Raw genomic sequence first — 14,605 nt, 5'->3', positions numbered from 1 at the left:
TTAGATAAAAGACCTTTGGATGTGGGATTACAACCTTAAGAAGGCTAACTGAATTATAACCTTAAGATGAGAAAAACAGAACTTGCACCCCGACTAGAGCGACTCACATGCATGCACACAAACACACACATGTTATGTGCTCCAGCATGCCACACAACCTATCTAGGTCACCCTGAACACAATATACCAATTGCAAGCGGCCCATATTAAAAGATGACCTTGTCTTATAGGTCTAGTCAGTGCAAGACTTTCTACTTCATTCTAAGATAGGGCAAGTGCGAAAGTATACTTATACACACACACTCACACACACACACACACATACACCCTTGCTGCCTTTCTACCGCATTATTGCCTCGGATGCCTGGTCCCTACCCTGTGAAAGGAAGATTAATTCAGGTCAAGCTCAGAGTGTCTGTTTGCTTGCCGAGAGATGCATATCAACTCTAAGTGATTTTTTTCAATACCATTTATGTGGCTTGTATTTATTTCCTTTAATCTTTTAAGTGCTGTTTAGTCTCTGTGTGATTTGCTTTGGATACTCATTTCTGATAAGATGCGATATTATCCCAGCCACATAGTCTCTGCCTCGAGCTCTAAATGACTGATACGGTCGCAGCCTGAGCATGGGCCCTGGTGGGTGTCAGAGGAAGCAGCTGGTACAGGGGGTGGGCTGTGGGTGTTTGCAGGTGTTTTCTTGCCTTCATTTCTTCTGGTCTCACTCTCACCTTACGCCAGAGTCATTCCCTTTTTCTGCATCAGCTAGGATTTAGACAAGCCCAAACTGACAGCAGAATAGAAGAGTGTAAAATGTGTAATACTTTGAAGCAGGTTTGGAGGGTAGTTGGATTATTAAAATTGCCTTGGAACCATGTATCATAACCTACTAAATTTATTTAGCGTTTTCAGGGAAGTACCATATAATGCATGCTCTAATATGGGTCTTCCTGGATAATACCAAGTAGCTGACATGGCACTTTCTCCCCCATCTAAGACTCCTACACCATTAACATATATCAAAGCTTCTTTTGATGTCATCACTGCTAATATTTCTCTTCTTAGCTTTAAGGTAACTGCCGTGCATTCTGAGTTTCAGGGGTGCTTTCTTCCTAGTCTGTGTTGCAGTCAACTATAAGAATCCGAAGATCCTATTTTTCCTTCTTGACATTACAGCTTTAGCCTGAATTGTGGGGGTGGGGAGAGGAGGACTAGAATTTTGCTGCTGATGCCCTTGGGTGACAGGCTGGGTTTGCATCTGCTAATTATCAAGCAGTTCTCTTAAAAAGAAGCATGATGCAGGCTAATACATGTGCAAAGCTTATTAGTGGGTGTCTTTGGGCAAGAGCAGTAGAGTGTGCTGTGGTGTTTCTAAGTGAAGCTTCACATTGCTTAGCGATCTGTGTGGTTTAGATATTTGGAAAACAGCTTTTGGTTTCCAATCCTCTGTGCTGTCCTCCATCCCTGCCCCGCTATCGCATCATCAGAGATTTCATTCAATGGCAACCTCCTCCTTCATTCTGGGGCTCTCCTCCAACCTCACCAGCCCCGGTGCTCCTGTCTTCATGGGTTAAGAAAGGACCCCATTGGCACAGCCCCACAAGCCCTCCCTCCTGGCAGTTGGAGGGATAAAAGCTGAGTTGGGCTTGGGATTCTTGAGCCAGCATGCGCCAATGTGCCCCGACGTGATTGAAACATTGGCTGTCAAGACCTTGAATCCTTGCCTCTTTTCAATGCTCTTTCTCTGGCATGCAGGGATTAGGAACCAGCTAAGTTGGTTCATCTGGAGAAGCAGCAGGCTGGCAGTTATGCCGACATTTCAAATACAACTTTATTTCTGATTTTGGTTACAAAAAAATGCACTCGATTACTGGGCAAAGCAAAGTAACCAAAATTAACTCTAGGAATAATGCTTGTTCATAAGTTTATTTTTTTTAATTTTTTTTTTTTTTTGGTATACAGATAAATCATGATTTCTTTTTTCTTTTTTCTTTTTCTTATGGCAGGGTGTTTACAAACTATTTCAGTCTGTTTAAAGTGCATGTTCAAAGGCTGGAGTGTAAAGAGGTGATGCCTTCACCTTCTCTAAGCCAGCCTGTTTGACTAACACATTTGGTCTTTGTCATTGGGTCCTAAAAGACAGCCATGAATTCCTAGTGAGTGACTGAGCCTTGAGTGTGTGTGTCCTTTGATATTTTGCCTGTATTTCACAGTCTGCCCTCAAACTGTTCATAATCTCATGAGCTGCCTGTATTTCCAGTTGAAGATGAGCAGCCGTCAACGCTATCACCAAAAAAAAAGCAACGGAATGGAGGCATGCGGAACTCACCCAACTCCTCACCTAAGCTGATGAGGTAAGGAGAGGGGCTGGTTGCCCACGGTTTCCCTCTTAGCCCTTCTCTTCCTCCCCTCGCCCCCTCCTCACCCTGCCAGGCGCAGAGTCTCCCCTCCCCAGCAAGCCCAGGGTGGGGGAGGGGAGCGAGATCGTTAGATGGCTTCTTAAAGGCTGGAGTATTTATTCTGTCAGCTTGTCAGCAGTTAATGATAGAGCTGAAAAAATTCTGTCATGAAAAAGAGTTTGAAAAGCTGTTTGAAAAATACATAGGCTTTAAAGTCTTAGCTGTCACCATGTCCTGTCTGTGTGTAGTTCCTAAACAGCAGTGGCACTAATGACGGCGGTAACCAATCAGAGGAACTCGTGTGGTTAGTTTGCCTGCGGCAGTCTCTTTCTGCTGGAGTCCCTCCGAGGACTGTTTTCTGTACTTAAGGCCATATGTGAGATGTATCATCACAATCAAAAATGAACCTGAAGATTACCTTCCTTTTATCCTGTCGATTGAAATCAAATTTCTGTTAATTGATTTTGACTGATAAAAAAAAGTCTAATAATCTGTGGACTTGCCAAAGCAAAGTTCAAAAGTAATACAGTTCTGCTCAGGCTAAAAGCAATATTAATTATGAAATAGAGCATGCATGTACATGTTCCCTTCCTTCCTTCTTTCCTTCCTTCCTTCCTTCCTTCCTTCGTTCCCTCCCTTCCTCCTTCCCCCTTCCCTCCTTCCCTTCTTCCCCCCTCCCTCCCTCCCTTCCTCCTTCTCTCTCTTTCTCCCTCACTTCTTTCTTGACAATGGCTTCCTCTGGTAAATAGCAAGTGAAGTCAAATTTCAACAGCGTTCTACAGTTTCCTCTTCTTGGCCTCTCCATCTTTTATCTCCCCTTTTTGTCTTCAATTCATCTGCCAATCCCAGCATTTTTTTCCTCTGACATCCTGACTCTCTACCGCCCAAATGAAATTGGAGTGATTTCAGATTTGTACTGCTCACCCTATGTGGTTGCTGCTCTGGAAATGCCTGCCATCTTGACGTTACTTTTCTCTTGTCATGACCACTGGCTTTGATTTTTGAAATACAATAGTGGTGATTTCCATTCCCCATCTTCAGTAACATTTGCATGTCCCTGGCCCTCCATGTCTACCTTTCTGGAAAATAGGCAAAGGCAGTCTTTCTTCATATGGTTGAGGACACAGGTTCTCCGTGGAAGACCCACTCCACCCAACTCCTTTTCCACATCCCCGTCTATTCCTGTTAAATGTTTCCTTAAAAGTTCTCTGCCTTCCCATTCACCTAGCCTTCCTTGGGTGTTGCTGATTTACATGCTTGTTTACAGTTTATGAGGAGGAATAAAATGTGCCAACTGCCAAGCTTTTCGTTTTTATGACGCCAGTTGTCATGCTAGCATTCATTTCCTATTTACTCACCTTTAGGTAATCACCTTATCTAATTCTAATAGTTATTCCCATTTAAAGCAGAGAAAAGCCCAGCCACTTTCCTTTGCCTAAATTTAGAGAAGCAAATAAATAAATAAAGAGAAGTCTGAAAAATCTGAAACTGTTGGAGCCAAATTCCCTGTCCCTGTTTGCTATGTAAAGTATGGCTCATTTCTTTGATCTTGAGTAATAATAATTCTGAGGAGTTATACTGTTTTCATATGCTTCAAAGCTGTGTCAAAGTTTTGCTGCTTAAGGCTACTTCTTTATTCTGTTGGCTCTTGGGTACCAAGATGACAGGTCTTCTGTATGAGGTGGAGGCTTTTTTAAGTCGTAGCCTTCAGCAAAACATCAAATTACCAAATCCAGGGTAACATACTTCTACACAAATGCCTTTCCTGTAGATATATTATACCATATATATTAAATACTTTAGTGTTACACGCTACATTTTATGTGCAATAGAAAGTGATGGTTTGAGGTAGCCTTGGGGGGACTTTTTTTCCACAAGCAGAAAAAGCTAGTGTATATCGTATCAAGTATGGTTTTTACAGGACTTTCTGCCCGAAGGCCTTTGTAAATAAGTAATGATCAACAGATTGGCTGTGGGTTTTTGAAAAGCATGCCTATGTCAGTTTGCATGATGGGGGAGAATTTTCAAAGTGGATCTTGCTTTCATTCCTTGCCGGAGAGGGGCTGAGGGAGGCAGTCATCCTGGGCTGGAGCTGTCTGCTTCATGGTACATCAGAATTGCTAAACGTGGGTCAGGTGGTGAGCGGAAACTTGCCAAGCTACAGAACTCGGGCTTCTTGTGTTGGTTGCCTTTGGGCTGCTGCTAAGGCCTCAGCTCCTGTCGCTGGGATGCCTTATCCCACTAGCCCACCATAGTCTCCCTCGTAGCCCAGCTGGAATGGACCATCCCATGACAAGTGAGAAAGTCTTAGACACTCCTCCCTTACCATGTCTTTCTATGTCGCAGGTGCTCCATATCCTCCATCTGACCTGCAAGCAAAGATGGGCCCCTGCTGAGCCCTCTCTCCATTTCCCTTGACTTCCAGTGTACAGAAAGACCCCAGGGCCCTTTGGTTTGCATTTGAATATCTGGCACTGGCAATGAAGTCATGGGTAAATTTTTGCTAAATCCCCTTTGTTGATTGGTAGGAAACAAGGGCTCCCCCAGCTCCCTGTGGCTTTTCCAGTTGCCCCTGCCTCTTCTGACACCTGCTTTCTACTCTCCAGTAAATGGGACTTTCAGGTCCTATTCCTCATGACCTTAAAAATCCATAAAGGAAGCTAATGACTTATTTGAAGTGGATTTTTCGACATGAGTTTGTGGCTTGCAGTTTGAGCAGAATCAATCATTCTGAATGTGGGCAGGTTTTAGTGGCCTATGGGCAGCGATAGGAATAGCTCCAAGAGGAACTAGAGAGCCTGGAATGGGCTAGGATGGGCTTTAATTTACCACCGTGGCTTCTGCAAATAAAACAGGCTCCTGCGTGAAGGCTCCTTCCAAATCATCTGCCAGCAGGAGATGCAACGGGGACTCTGCACTAATGGTCTTTTCCTCCCCTTTGTTCTGGTATCAGGTTTACCCTAGTGTTTAAGTGTCACTTAACTCTGCATGATTATTAGGTGAACAGCCTTCTTTTGTATGTCTGAATCCTGAGGTAGTATGTTTTTGAGTCACCTCGACAGAAAACAACCCTCACGTCCAGACAGAGCTGAATGGCAAGTGTCTGGGCCCCAGGTCGAGGACACACGTGTAATGATGGATAAATTTTGGCTCCACACCCGCCAAGGAGGAGTGAGCCGTGGAGGCTTCCAAGTCCCTGGCTCCCTCTGCCTATTATTTCCCTTCCTTGCTGGTCTCTTAACATGGAATTATTGAAGGAGCCTTCCCTAAAATCATCAAGCACCCATTGCCCAATTCTCCCTACTTAGTGGGGTGGTGCCTTGTAAGGATAGCTACATCATTCCTCATTTGTAAAGCTCTAGGGGGGCACAAACTTTGTCTCTGAATAGCTAAGTCAAGAGGTCTTAATTTGGGGGCCTTACCAATCCTATGAACCTTCCATGAAAACTCTCTAGGAAGTCTCTCTAGGAAAAAATAAAAAGTACACTGGATCCCCTTTTGACCACAGTTGAAGTAAATTCGTGGATTCCTGAAATCTCCATTCAGGATCCCTGGTTACAATCACATTCAGTTTATTCCAGAGCCACCTCCACATAGTTGCATTTAAACATGCTTTTTGGGTGATGAGATTTCTCCAGTGGGTAGTTGGTATGGAGTAAACACCTGGGTTCTCACACTGAATCCTCACATGGAATCCAAAAAGTCTGTGCACTTCGGCTGCCTGCTTTTAATCTTTTTCTCAGATTAATTCCCATCCAGCAAATATTCAGTGAGAGCCTACTATGTGCAAGTTGTCATGGAAGTTCTTTAAGGGATCTAAAGTTTAGCACTTTAGCAGTTTAGTGCTAAACTTTAGATCCCTTAAAGAACTTCCACACAGTCTAATGGATTAGACTAGATCCCTGTCTTCAAAACACTTATAGTTTAACAGAGGAGAAGACAAGCACATAAAAGCACAGAATTGGGTAAGAACAAGTTGGGGTTCCACTAGCATGGGCTGTGAGAACAGAAAGAGCTGTCATTATCTCTGGTTTGGGAGGCTAAGCCTGGTTTAGGAGGAGGTCTTATTAAACCTAGTTCCATACCATAAGGAGAATGCTCAATAATATTACCTGTCTAGGTTTACCAGATGCCAGGCATCATTCTGAGACTGGATGCCTGTGACTCACTGAGTCCTAACTACAACTCTATAAGTAGGTATTACTGTTGCCCCCGTTTTACAGGTGAGGATGTTGACACACAGAGATGTAAAGTCTGGTAAATCTAGGCAAGTTTTCCCTAATTAGGATGATGGAGGAAACAGGAACATGCTGAGACCACAGTAAATGCCTGGGTGTGGCTATAGCCAGGGGTCTTTGGAGTGGCCTAGACGGAGTGGAGAATGTAAGTATTCTGGCACCCAGTCATGAAGGCTTTGCTTGTTATAGGCTTTGGGGAACCCCTGAAGGTTTTTGAGGAGGCGGTAACCTAACTTGTGTTTTGGGAGAATCACTGGTGGCAGCAGAGGGAAGAGTTTGGAGTCCTCCATCAGGATATTTCTGAGACACACACTACATAAGCACAGAGGTGTGAAATAGAAGGCCCACCCAACCCCAGCCTCTGCCAAGGCCATTTGGGTGCTAAGCCATTCAGGGTTTGCTGTAGAATAGTAGACCAGGACTGGGATACATAGTTTTCCCAAGGACACACATAATTCCTGACATCAGTCCTGAGACCTGGAGTAAGACAGAGTAGCACAGACCATGAGGATTTATGTAGGATGCATCGGGTGGATAATTTACACAGATAGCACCCAGCTGGGCTTGCAAGGATAATTGACAACACCCAGAACAGAAAAATTGAACATTTTGAGGAGAGTTTCTTGTCAGGAGACCCAGAAAATATTAGACATTAGTTTCCTGAATGGGAGGCAAAATATGATTTGAGGAAAACAGATTATTCTCTTGGGCATCTCCTGGTCATTAAGTGAAATAAACTCATCTACTTGTTAAGTCTCATTGCCTCTCTTTTGAGTCAAACCTTTCATGGAGTCATTTTGTTAGGACTTCCCACATCAGAGCCTGCTAACATGAAAGATTTTAGTAATAGAAAATGGCAAAATGGCCTGAGCCAAGTCAACCTCACAATTCCTTCCACTGGGCAAAAGAAAGAAGGAAGGCAGGGACAGCTTAGCTGAGTAAATTCGCCTCTTAATGCACAAACTGATAGCATATGACAGGCCTCCCCCAGGACTGGAGGAGAAAGAAATAGTTGGTGTCATGGTACCAAGGCTTGGGTGGACCACACAGGTCCCTCAACAAGTTCATGCTCAGCAGATGGTCGTGACCTTGCCCTCTTGTTTCAAGAGCATCTTGTACAACCTCCTCTAGGACTGATGAACATATTGGTTCTCCCAGGCTGTCTCTCAAACATAAAGGCAACAATTTCCTTTTTCGGAGAATACTGACTGCCTAACACGAGATGACATCTTAGGTGGCAGCAGGGAAAATAATGGAAGTAGATAGATGCAGAGAAATTGAAAAGGACCCTAGTTCTGCCAGGGTGGCTAGAGTCTGGCCTCAGAGTTTTGTCAGTGTGGCTCCAGGGATGGCCATCAAGTGGGAGATGGGGGGAGGGTGGTGGGCAGTGGTGTCTCAGGGGTGACGATCGTTATCAGGAGAGTGGAAGCTCTGTTGAAGGATGAGTTAAGGCAGGAGCCAGGATTTGCTCTGCAAATCCTCAGGAAGTATCAGGAAATAGTAATCACCCAGGAGCCAAGGCACCCAAGAATGAGGCAGATCCAGTTGGAACCATTTATGGTGCTGAACACCCAACTATGAGCCCTTTTGAGGAGACCACCTAAGACCTAATCCAGCCTCCTGTGTCTGATACAGGCTGAGATACACCTATGTGGCCTGATACTCTTGAACATTGTGCTCAAGGTCTTAGCGACTAGATACCATGTTGTTAAAAAAGGGTAGAACACTGAATTGTAAGTATTGCAATTTGCAAGGATTAGTATTTAATTTGCTTGTTTAAATTTATTTGCTGATTAGCTCATGGGAAGAGAAGTCAGCAAGAGAGAGTCATTTGTGCAGCATCTAGTCAGTAAATCCCCATCAAGAATCAAGTGTGGACACAATGCCTCGAGTTCCACAGAGTCAGAGAATCAGAGTAGGCGCCTCCTTCAATTTTGCACTCTAGGCACCTCCCTTGCCTCCCTGTAGTCCTGGCTTTGCTGAATATTACTACAGCTTCCTAATCTGTGTGATGCTGACAATTGCTAACTTGGGTAGGATTTACTCAAGCCATATAGATTCTCCATCTGGGCAAAACTTTATAGCGGTGGTTCTCATACTTTAGCAGGTGTCAGAATCACCTGGAGGACTTTGTTAAAATATAGCTTGCTGGGCCACAGCCCTACACAGTCTAATTCAGCAGATCTGGCCTGGGGATTGGAAATTTGCATTTCTGTCAAACTTCCAGGTGATGCTGATGTGGCTGGTCTGGGCCACAGTTTGAGAACCACTCTTTTTAAGAATCAGAACAGTGAGAGGAGCTTGAAGTGATAGAGGCTTATCTCTCAGAAATGTTCAGATTTTGCACTGGAGAACCAAATAGTTGCTTAATTAAGAACATCTGTCTCGACCACCGTTGCCATCACATGGGTCCTCCCTGCTGATTAATTACAGCAGCTGGCTTCTGGTGAACTTCAGGCAGCCTTGACTGGTTAGAGACATAATTTAGGTTGTCCTTCACATCACAATGCCCTTTTTATAGCAAATGCTCTGTGTCCTAATTCATACACAGTCCCTGTGAATGAAAAATGTTGCAAGAACCCTGATTGTTCAAAAACAAATTGTGGCAAGATATCAAAGGTAAATGGGTTCTCACTGCACACGCTTTTGATCTCCACAAAAGGTTTGCTGAGTCTCTGTTGACTGCTTAAAGAGTGTTCGGGGACTAGAGGTGTTTCATCAGTTCCTCTTGTTAGTTTGGTTGCATCCTCTGCTGGATTCTGAAAATACATGGAAGAGCAAAATAGATCCCTGCCCCTAAATAGTTCACCATCTAATGGATAAAACAGACATGGAAATTATTATCACTGAAGGAGCATCTCTAGAAGTTCCTAGGAAGGGAAAATAACTTCAGTCTCTCTGGCTGTTCAGGATGATGGCTTTATGAGGAACACTTGAGCCAAGCAGTGAAGCCTGAGAAAAGTCCTGTTAGCCCCGTCATGGTGCCTTACATAATAGATGCTCAATAAAGTCAGTATTTGCAGCTTGGATAAAAGGCCCGCGGAAGGATGAGAAATTCACCTCCTTTTAATCAAGTCTCTCATCTCCCAGGGAGACCACTGTAGGGTGCCCTTAATTTGGATGGGATGCTCATGATGACAGAGAAGTCCTTATCGTGTGGTAAGACATGAGGTCTTGAAAATCAAGCAAGAAAAGAATGCAATTTTCCAGCCATTTTGTAACTTTCCTTTTTCGTAACATTTTTGTGTGTTTGGCTGGTTATTTGTACTTTAATGTAAATTTCTGAAGTCCAGTGTTGAACCCAGTGCCACAGAAGGAACAGGGATTGGCTGTCTTTGCCTGTAAGGGAAATTGTGCACTTTAAAATATGATATTAGCTTCCTCACAGTGGGTTTGCTAGAAAAAAAAAAGGGGGATTTGTGGTTTTGCTTTAGGCTGTTGTCTTCAAGGCGAGTTTTTTGTGTTTCTGTTGTAGCAAGGCATTTAGTTCACTTCCTGAGATTAATTGATACCAAGTGGCATTTCTTGCTCTGCAAATCCTCAAAACAAAGGTCTTTTGCAGGCACACCTCAGAGATATTGCAGGCTCAGTTCCAGGCCTCCACAACAAAGTGAATATCGCAATAAAGCCAGCAACACACATTTTTTTTGTTTGTTTTCTAATACATATAAAAGTTAGGTTTACACTCTTCTGTAGTCTATTAAGTGTGTACATACCTTCATTAAAATACTCCTAAAAAATGCTAGTAATCATCTCAGTCATCAGTGAGTTTTAATCTTCTTGTTGCTAGAGGGTCTTGCCTTAGTGTTGATGGCTGCTGTCTGATCAGGAGGTGGTAGCTGAAGATTATGGTGGCTGTGGCAATTTCTTAAAATAAGACAACAGTGAAGATTGCTGCATCGACTGACTCTTCCTTTGACAAAAGATTTCTCTGTAGCATGTGATGCTGTTGGATAGCATTTTACCCAGAGTAGAACTTCTTTCAAAATTGGAGTCAATCCTTTCATACTCTGCCGCTGCTTCATCAACTATGTTTATGTACTGTTCTAAATCCTGTGTTGTCATTTCAACAGTAATCACAGAATCTTCACTAGGAGTAGCTTCCATCTCAAGAGACCACTTTCTTTTCTAACCCATAAGAAACAACTCCTCATCCATTCAAGTTTGATCATGAGATTACAGCAATTCAGTCACATGTTCAGGGTCCACCTCTAATTCTAGTTCTCTTACTATTTCTACCACAGCTGCTGTTACTTCCTCCACTGAAGTCTTAAAACCCTCAAAGTCATCCATAAGGGTTGGAATCCACTTCTTCCAAACTCCTGTTGATATTTTGACCTCCTCCCATGAATCAAGAATGTTCTTATTAGCATCTAGAATGGCGATTCTTTTTCAGAAACTTTTCAATTTATTTTGTCCAGATTCGTCAAAGGAATCACTATGGCAGTGATAGCCTTATTAAATGTATTTCTTAAGTAGTAAGTCTTGAAAGTCAAAATTACTTCTTGATCCATGGGCTGCAGAATGGTTGTTCCAGCAGGTATGGAAACAGCATTCATCTTATACATCTCCATCAGAGCTCTTGAATAATTGGGTGCATTATCAGTGTACAGTAACATCTCGAAAGAAATCTTTTTCTCTGAGCAGTAGGTCTCAACAGCAGGATTAAAATATTCAGTATGTCATGCTGTAAACAGTTGTAAATGCCTGACTTCAAAGCTTCAAAGGACAGGCTGATTCTTGTTTGGAACTAATACAGCTGGTGACTTTAAGTTGAAGTCAAAGCTCATTTACCATTCAGAAAATCCTAGAGACCTTAAGAATTATGTGAAATCTACTCTGCCTGTGCTCTAGCAATGAAAAAATAAACCTTCACTTCGAAAATATATATATATATATAATATCTGCAAAGTGCAATACAGCCTCCTGAGTGCCTGGGACTATAGGCATGCACCATATGCCTGGCTAATTTTTGTAATTTTTGTAGAGATGGAGTTTTGCCATGTTGCCTAGGCCAGTCTCAAACTCCTGAGCTCCAGTGATCTGTCCACTTCAGCCATCCAAAACGCTGAGATTACAGGCGTGAGCCACCGTACCTGGCCATGCCTGTATTCCTTATTTGACTTTGGGCATGCTGAATTTCTAGCTGTGGACATTGGAGGGTGAGCCGAGATGCAAGGGTTATGGGGTGAATTTCTACTAATCATTCATATAAGTGGTTCATTTATAAGTGCCTGCGATGCTGGTTTCCCTTTCTTGGCTGCTTAGGGCACTGCCACTTCGGGTGTTTTGATGGAGAATGAACAAGATATGGCTGCCTCCTGAAAGTGGGAGGGTCTGAGGTGGGAACCCAGCAGCACTGGCCTTCAGCCAAGTAGACCTTTGTGTTGAGGCTTTGCCTCTTCTCTCACTGACTGTGCCACCTGAACATGTTACTTATCTATTCTGTTACCCATGTATACACAGAGCTCGATAATAACATAAATTACCTACAGCTTTTCTTGTGATTAGCAAATCATGAAATGTAGGTAAAAGTTTTAGTGCATCAACATTTGGAAGGGTTCGACTCATGGCAGCTATTCATCATAGTAACAACAATGGTAATAGTACTAGTAGCAGCAATAGTAGTAGTAACAGTAGTACCAGTAGTAGAAATAATAGCAGTAGCTCTATATCTTTATTATTGAAATGCTCTCCCTCTCCTACCTCCTTTCACTATAATCAGAGCTACTAATACATGAGTGGGTCCTAAGCAAAGTGTGAAGGATGATAATCATAAGACTCGTTTACACTTCTTGAGGACATGCTCTAGGTCAGATGGTATATTCAGGGCATGAAATGTCTTTACTCGTGTAATCCTCAAATGGAATCCATTGAATAATGCTAATGATTAACATTCCCGTTTTACAGATGAAGAAACTTAGGCAATGTACAACTTAGCAAGTAATAGATGAACCAAGACTTGAAGACAGATATTTTGACTCTGGAGCCAGGCCGCTTAAACACTATGGTATATTGTCACTAAGGACATAGGTGGTTTCCTGCCCTTAGTGGTATTAACCCCTGAACACTCCATTTGGAGATGGACTGTATAAGTTTGACTGCTCAAATTAGCTGGCTAGTGTTCAGGCTTCCTCTTTGCTTTAAGCTGGGCTGTCATTGGTGTTGATCCTCAAATGCATGTCTAAGTTAAAGACGGAGAGAAGTTACCACTCTGGCAGAGCATATCTAACATGCCTGTATATTGGTGGTGGGTAGAGAAGGTGGTTGGAGAGGGGAGGGATATTGACCCAAAACCTTTAGAGAAGATACTGGGTATTACATATGTATGTCTATGTATTCCTGAAATAATGGCAGGATTCTTTCCCCGCCCCCCCTTAAATGGACAAGAAAAACTTAAGATTCAAGAAGGGCAGCTAGGGGCCTTCATCTGAGGGATATCTGACACATTGTGCCTGTTTTTCTTCAAGGTAGGCTATTGTGTTAATTTTGTAGGAATGCTGTAATCAAGGATCACAGACCCAGTGTCTTAAACAACAGAGCTTCTCACAGTTCTGGTGGCTAGAAGTCTGAGACAAAAGTCTGGGAGTGTTGGTTCCTCTCAAGGCTCCTGAGGGAAGGATCTGTTCTAGGCCTCTCTTCTTGGATTGCAGACCTCTGTCTTTTCCCTCTGTCTTCACATAATCTTCCCTCCTATGGAAAAGCTGGCCCAAATTTCCTCTTCTTGTAAGGACACCAGTCCTATTGGATCATAACTCACCCCAATGACCTAATTTTAACTTAATTACTTTTTTAAAGACCATATTTCAAAATACAGTCACATTCTGAGGTATTGGGGGTTAAGACTTCGCATAAAAATTTGGAGGAGAACACAGTTCAGTCCATAAAGATGAAACAGCAGATATACCTCACATCATCGAGTTTCTATTACCCTAAAATAAGGCATGTACATTGGCCAAGTCGCAAGTGACAAGTGAGCCTTGAATTAATTATGGTGCCTTTTAGGGAAATCGAAAATTACTTTGTGAGTGGAAGACTTAGGTAATGTCATTGTAACGTGAAAGACAGTATCTAATCCCGGTCCTTGGTTTCAACTAACTGGCCTTTGAGGAGTTGTGGGATAGGCTTTGGAAGTGGGTCTCTATCATCTTGCAAACTGAAGATGTTGGGATGCCTTATTCAGGGAGATTTCTCATGATCCTCCTTTCCATACAACAAACTGTCCAATTCCTTTGGGTCTCCCTGGATCGTAGCAGTGTTGGTTGGTGTGCTCAATGGCAAATGCTTGGACTTTCTTCTAGTAATAGAAGCTTTAGAAACTTTGATTTAGTCCCTGTGGCCAACTGACTGTCCACTCTCCACCTGTTCCAGAGATCTCTCTGCAGCATAAGCCAGCCTAAAGTACCTTAAATTACTACAGGAACAGACATGGTAAAGAAATTTATATTGTCTGGCCAGAAACAGTTACAGACTCTGTTGTTGCTGGAATGAATCGTGTTCCCAGCTTACTCCCAGACTGTGAAATCCAGTGAGTGTGTAACAGTGCTGGCCCTTACTGGAGCAATAAATTAATCTCTCTCCCATGCTACTTAGCTCTCATCTTTACTCTAGCAACCTTTCTTTGCCTACTCAGGGCTGTCCAGCCTTCTGATATCCAGCAATGGTCCAGTACTTTCAAATTTCTTCTAGCTGTGTCTTTCCCCAATGACAGCACAGTGTTTCAAACCTTTAGGATCTTCTAGGCTCATCCAACCTTTATATGCATATCCTCACTGTATCCCTCGCTCTTCTGGAATGTCTCAATGATAGAAAACCCACTGTCTTGGGCAACAACTCATTTCATTTTCGAATTACTTTCAGTTTTTATAACACTTTTCCTTTTCTGGAAACATGATTTTTGTTCTCTGTAAATCTCATGCATCATTCTTAGTCTGCTGTCAATCAGTTATACTCAATCAGTTTAATCCATCT

General features: G+C 42.9%; 1 protein-coding gene and 1 long non-coding RNA gene across 17 annotated transcripts in view; one reads left to right on the top strand and one right to left on the bottom strand.

Annotated features, from left to right (window-relative positions):
* Positions 1 to 14,605, top strand: part of KCNMA1 (potassium channel, calcium activated large conductance subfamily M alpha, member 1) — a 762,545-nt gene that overhangs the window by 669,436 nt on the left and 78,504 nt on the right. For all 16 annotated transcript variants that reach the window (XM_011928774.1, XM_011928767.1, XM_011928759.1 and 13 more), the window contains one exon: positions 2,258 to 2,351. In XM_011928774.1, coding sequence (XP_011784164.1) covers positions 2,258 to 2,351 — 94 coding nt within the window. The remainder of the gene's footprint in view (positions 1 to 2,257; positions 2,352 to 14,605) is intronic.
* LOC105502267 overlaps positions 1 to 14,605 on the bottom strand; it is an 88,494-nt gene that overhangs the window by 6,318 nt on the left and 67,571 nt on the right. The window lies entirely within an intron of this gene.

Source organism: Colobus angolensis, unplaced genomic scaffold (genome assembly GCF_000951035.1).
Source record: "Colobus angolensis palliatus isolate OR3802 unplaced genomic scaffold, Cang.pa_1.0 Scaffold12, whole genome shotgun sequence".
Classification (NCBI taxonomy): domain Eukaryota; kingdom Metazoa; phylum Chordata; class Mammalia; order Primates; family Cercopithecidae; genus Colobus; species Colobus angolensis.
This window is presented reverse-complemented; position numbering and strand designations above follow the sequence as displayed.